The sequence below is a fragment of the Trachemys scripta genome, chromosome 14, assembly GCF_013100865.1.
Source record: "Trachemys scripta elegans isolate TJP31775 chromosome 14, CAS_Tse_1.0, whole genome shotgun sequence".
NCBI lineage: Eukaryota > Metazoa > Chordata > Testudines > Emydidae > Trachemys > Trachemys scripta.
The window spans coordinates 22,723,479-22,729,799 of NC_048311.1; the positions used below are offsets into that span (position 1 = coordinate 22,723,479).

General features: G+C 45.4%; 1 protein-coding gene across 2 annotated transcripts in view; it reads right to left on the minus strand.

The window, feature by feature from the left end:
- LOC117887457 (ankyrin repeat domain-containing protein 40-like) overlaps nt 1-913 on the minus strand; it is an 11,820-nt gene extending 10,907 nt beyond the window's left edge. The window contains exon 1 of one of the 2 annotated variants that reach the window (XM_034790105.1): nt 812-913. In XM_034790105.1, the coding sequence (XP_034645996.1) occupies nt 812-852 (41 nt within the window). In that variant the 5' untranslated portion in view covers nt 853-913. Of the gene's footprint in view, nt 1-235; nt 577-811 lie in introns of those variants that run through there. The other variant, XM_034790104.1, reaches the window with a different exon arrangement.
- Between the last annotated feature and the right edge of the window lie 5,408 nt (nt 914-6,321).

The following is a 6,321-nucleotide window of genomic DNA, read 5'->3' on the forward strand; positions in this document are numbered from 1 at the left end:
GGGGGGGGAGCGCAGGAGATTATCGCGGGGGGGCGCAGGTTAGAGCAGCGGGGGGGCGCAGGAGGTTTGGGGGGACACGCAGGAGGTTAGAGCAGCGGGGGGGGGAGTGCAGGAGGTTATCGCGGGGGGGCGCAGGTTAGAGCAGCGGGGGGGGCGCAGGAGGTTATGGGGGGACGCAGGTTAGAGCAGCGGGGGGGTGAGTGCAGGAGGTTATCGCGGGGGGGGCGGCACTTACCAGCCGTTGATCTCATTGGGGGAGTTGACGTCCGCCCCGCTCTGCAGCAGGCGCCGAACCTCCTCCAGGTCCCCCAGAGCGGCCGCTTCCCGCAGCCTCTCCTGCAGCTCCCTCTCCTCCAGGGGGCCGCTCATCGCCCTCCCGGTGGGGACCAGGCCCCCCTGGCCTGGCCTGGCCGCCGCCTCCCGGCCCCAGAGCCCTTCCCGCCCCCCGGGATGGCACTGCCCGGCAGCCGCTCCGGAGCGCTCCTCGGAGGGGCCCTATTCTCAGTGGCACCCCGCGCCCGGCCCTTTCGTTCCTAGCCCGGCCCAGCGCCTCGGGCCTGCCTGGGGGCGGAACGCGGATCTCCAACGCGGGGGCCTGGCCCCACTCCCGGGCGGGTGCGGAGGCTCAGTCAGCCCTCGGGAGGGCATCGTGTTCCGCCGGTGTAACGACACGAAACCCGCCCTTTGCCTGGGCTGCCAACCCCCAGCAAGTGTTCAAAAATCAGGTGTCAGCTCCCCCACCCCCCAAAACAAAATCATGAGATTTAAATAATAATAATAATTAATAAAGCTTTAGGCTCCTTTAATTCACCTTCTGATTATCTCAATGTCAAGTGACTTGTCCAAGGCCATGCAACAAGTCAGTCCAGCAACAGAACCCAGGCCACCTACTCCTGTACCCCTTGCAGTGACTTCATTGCCATCTGGAGCTGAAGTCTTGCTCACAGGCTTGTGCATTAAAATTTGACTTTCGGCTGGGCCCAGTGATTCAATTCCACAGCTCCAACACTTTGTCAGACCGTTTCAGACGGCCGAGCGGAGGGCCCTCAATGGTTCTGACATAATTCGATACCACGTGGACACAAAATGAAGTTTAAGATTTGTGGGAATAAATGTTAATTCCTAACATCAAATACTTTCTGGGGCACTATCAAAGCAGCAAGAAATCTGAACATATATGGGCCTGGAAAATCCATAAAGATGAGGGTAGAATTACTGCTCCACACAAAAGGAAAAAAGGACAGAAGGCCCTATTCTAAAAGTTCTCCCTCTGTGTTACTCCCACTGACATCAAGGGGGATTCTGTGTGTGCAAGGTTTAAGTGAGTTATCCCCGAATAATCAACGGCTTTATTAGTAAAAATATATTGTGACACTAGGGGTCGCAATGGAACAACAATAAGAGTTTCAGAGCCCAGTTTTGCACTTGTGTAATACTGTCATACGCCTTTCATGCAAAAAAACAAACAAAACCCAACAGCCTTAGGATTTTCACAGAGCAGATTTCAAAGCGCTTCTCAGTAAAGAGCGTATGATGCAACGTTTTAAAAATGGGGAAAATTGAGGCACAGAGTAATTCCCCGCCCAAATTCAGAATTCAGTTTGATTCTACTCAAGGTTTTATATCACCACACCCACTACATCATTTGTGGTATCTGAGCACTTCAGGTCAGCAGGTCACTCAACAAGATAGTTTCCTAGCTAGGACTAAAGCCTACACCCTCAATGGTATTTAGGTGCCTGACTCCAAATGATTTCAATTGGGGGTTTTAGGTGCCTATAATAGTCCTTTGAGAATCTGGGGCTAGAACCCTCATCTCTGGTCCTTATGCCCAAATTACTGTGTTTATACTTAAATGTTATGCAGGTTTACCAGCCCATAATTACACAGTGTTCTTCTCTCTAGAGTGGTAAGACTGGCTCTCTCATGACAGTCTATGTAAGAGAGGATTAGCTGAGGGTTTACTTGCCTCCAGCCTGTCACGACTAGCTTTCCCTCTTTTCCCCATGTACTCTGGATTTTCTGACTCATCTAATACCCCTAAACACTGGAACTAAGAAAATGTATGCCAGAAAAACCAGACCAAATCACATGCCCCCACTCCCACCTCCCCTACCCCTGTATTACATCCAAATTAGTGCCCAAGCCTCTCAAGTGCTGAGCTCATCCAGGATCTGGTTCTCCACTGCCTTCTGCAGGGTGAATGTAAAATGCTACATTGCTGGGAGTGGAGTGGTCTGGTCTGAGAGCATTTGGCACAGGAATAAATGGTAATACAACGTAGCAGAGAATCAGGCTCCGTGTAAAGTTCTGAACACCCTGCACTCCCCTGGAAACTTTTGGGACTTGAGGGTATGCAACTCTGTGCAGAACCTAAACAGGAGTTGCAGCAGCTGCTGGCCCAGCACCTGAGACCCTGGGTTTTCTGCAGCATCCAGAGCTGGCGAAAGAGAACCCCTAGGAAGCATGGGGGTGAGAGGGGGAGGGTCTTGCCCCCAGCTGTTCAAGTCAAGCTTGGGGACATCTGAGGTCTGGTCCATATTTTTTAACTATAATGTTGGCAACTCCATTAATAAAACAGAATACTGTACAGCTCTTCTATATAACCTTGGGAGCAACATTCAGGAGAAGTTGCATTGACATCAATAGGACTACTCACCTACTTAAACAGAGGGATAAGGATTTGCAGGATCAGGCCCTTAATTTTTGCCTTTTCTGGTCTGAGATCAAGGCTCCTGTGATTTGTTGTTTGATTGTTTCTTACTGTCGCATCTTCTGTGAACTACTTAATGTAACTTAAACTCTGTATCAATTGCTTTAAAAATGAAGCAGCCTCACTGATTCATTTTCTGTTCCTTGTATAAGCCTTTTTGGAAAACCATGGCCTATTGTTTTGAAAATAGCATTTGAAGTCTTTTCCCTTCCCCCTTTTCACATCTCAATTCTAATTCCCCAACACCCTTAATCAAATCCTCAGTAGTTTAGAATTGTTGTTAAACGTCTTTTTGAGGATTACAATTGTTTTATTCCTGATTAGACAGGGAACGTATATATTGCTGTATAATCGCATTTGAAACATATAATCCCCCCAACCCACCCAAAATGATGTTTATAACAATTTGAACATACCCCAGGCTTGGTTAAGGCGATTAAAAATACGATTTAGGTAGAGCCATGGACCTTAAAATTTATACTTTTATAAAACATTTTTAAAGCTCTTATGGCTTTAAGGCTGGGGGGATGAAGGGTCTGGTGGGGAGAAGAGGGGAGGAGCTAGAAGTCAACACTCGGATTAAAACATGCTTTTAACCTGATTGGTGCTGCCCAGTTTGAGTGTTTGAAGAAACTTGAGTGTTTGAATAAAGAGGAGTCAGAGGAAGATGGGAAACTTCCCTGTCCCCCATCATTCCTGTGGTTTTCCCAGAAAGGTCTCTGCATGAAAAATCTAAACTCTGTTGGGGATTTCAGTTAAAAATCTAATGAGTGACAGAGACAGAGTCAATGTAAACAGCAAAGATTTACACATGTGCTTAACTTTACAACCTAAATATGGATGTTACTGCCTATCTTTAGGCAGCCAGGTTTGAAAATTTTGGCTATAGCCTCGTTGCACCTCATTTTGCCCATCCCTAAAGCCAGTAAAGTGGAAGCATGTTTCAATTTTACCCTCTTCCCACTGTTCCTGTGTCACTTTTCTAAGATCATTAGCTCAGCGGGGCTTGGGCTGTGTCTATCTTTGTGTTTTGTACAGCACCTCATGCAATGGGCCTTTGGTCCTGATTGGGTACCTGTGGCTGCTACCTTAATGTAAGTATTAAACAATCATAATAATACCACCCTGGGGTGTTGTGAAGCTTAATTAATGAAGGTGTGAGTATGGCATGGTGCCATCTTGTGGACCATGAAGGTATGTAACAGGAAGTTGGCTACAAAGAAAGTGGAGACAGTCAGTTTAGGGGCTCTCTGAGTAAAATATTTAATCCATTTTCATCTACGATGTCATTTATGTGATTGTTAGATAAAAGCACTTAACTGAAACCAAAGATTCCATGATTGTATCTAAAGTTCCTCAGTTGGAATGCACTAGGGCAGTGCTAAGTAGTATCACACAATAGTATGATTGACAAACCACTGATCTTCAAAACAGGTTATTGTCAGTCTGAAATTTTTCAAGTTTTGTGTTTATCCGGTGGGGGGGGGACAAAAGTCTTCTAACGGGTTATGTTGACTCGATTTAGTCACCTCTGCTGTTTGCTTCATCTCCATCTCAAGTGAAAGTCCAAATGCATGAGGCTTAGGTGCCATTTCAGTCCCACTTATGCATGATTAGATGGCGAAGGCTTAAGACTTGTGCCAGTTCTCTACACGAGGGTGGATTTCACTTGGATTTTCACAAGTGCTTGGTATGGACCTGCCTCTTCTCCCAGTCAGGCTAATTAGAGTTTTGCCATGACACCAATGGGAGCAGGGTTAGGCCAATGCTGACTGCTTTTAAAATTCCCACTCTAAGACTTTTATTGATCTCAGTCCTGTCTCACTCCATCCCATTAACTTAGTGTGGTGAACACACCATACCTTCTGCCATGCTATTTTCCACTGCTACTGCCTGCTTGTTCTCAGAGGGACTTTGACTTGAGGTAATGTTTCTAATATGAGGTGCGGATGCTGGTCATTCACCACATATTTTTTTGGATATTCTTTTTTAATCCATGCACGCAAACCAATCCAAGAAAATAAATCCTGCTGTGACCTCTAGCTGCTCCAATCTGGTCTAAAACAAACCCGTAAATCCCCAAGCTTTGCCTTGGTAGTGACACAGTGTTTATCAATTAGACGATAAACACAAGCTCAGATATGGAGGCGCTAAGTTGGCACTGATTAGTGGCCTCCAAGTTCTACTATGCTATGGTTCTCTGACTTATTTCAACCTAAATAACAATACAGTATAAGTTATTATTGCTTTAGGGTGACCAGACAGCAAGTGTGAAAAATCGGGACAGGGGGTGGGGAGTAATAGGAGCCTAAATAAGAAAAAGACCCAAAAATCGGGGCTGTCCCTGTAAAATTGGGACATCTGGTCACCCTATATTGCTTAGAGAAACTTTGAACAGAGCTGGTCAAAAACTTGTTTTAGGGAGGGGAGGGGGAAATCAAAATTTCAAAGTTGTTTTCCTTCCAAAGTGTTCTAAATAAACAAAGTTGTTTTTTCTATATTTTTTTCCAATATTCTTTTCCAAAGTTTTGTGTGGTTGAATTGTGACATCATATGTGACTCAGCCAATCAACATTCAATTGCTCTTAATTCATTTGTGTACAGAACTCGGGTTAAAATATGAGAGCTGTTTGAGATTTTTTTCACTTTAAAACTGTCTTATTTCACAGCTATGACGTCACAGCCACCGCATGTAACCAGATGCTCTTGTGACGAGCACAACGTAAGAACTTATACAGAATAGATTTCTGATGACATCAGACTCATGAAACTGACACATCTTGTGATGGGACATATAGTTGAAGCCAGGTCCTCTGCACTCCTTACAAAGGTATAATTCCCATTGACTTTAAGGACTGCAGTGTTGGGAAGAACATCACCACACAAGTAATTGCTCTGACTATAGGTGTATATCATTCAATCATATTCTCAGTTGGCCTTGTGATTTTATTATTGTCTCATCTACATCAGTGCTCAATCTGTGCACTTTGAAATGTTTGTACTAAGTGCGGTGGAATGAGTCACTTAGCACTGCTGCTCCCTGGGGAGTGCACAGATCATTTCTAAACAACCAAGGCAAGGAATTTGGAACCCAAGGGTAATGGTACATCAGCTTAGAGGCTCATGTTAAGAAATCCAACAAGTTTGGATGACAACTGAAAATTGTTCAGTGGATTAATGTCTATAACTGGGTTGGCTCAGACTCATAGCAAGCCTCAGCTGCAATGTATGGATCCAAACCCCTCTCAGAGTTATTATTATTTATTTGTATTACAGTAGCACCTAGGAGCCCCAGTTATGGACCAGGATCTCCTTGTGCCAGGTGCTGCACGCACACAGAATAAAAAGATGGACCATGAGTTCATGGAGGGAGGGGTTGGCACAGACCCATCGCTAGTTCTGACATTATTTTGTCCCTCCCCCGCCCCCCTAGACTGCCTTCCCTCGTTAGACTCTCTCAAGCAATACATGACAGCCATCACGGCAACAAATGACTAAGGGCTAAATCCATCCCTGCCTTTTGATGTTGTGGATGGCCAAGACTATAACAAGGTTCAAAAAAGAACTAGATAAGTTCATGGAGGATAGGTCCATCAATGGCTATTAGC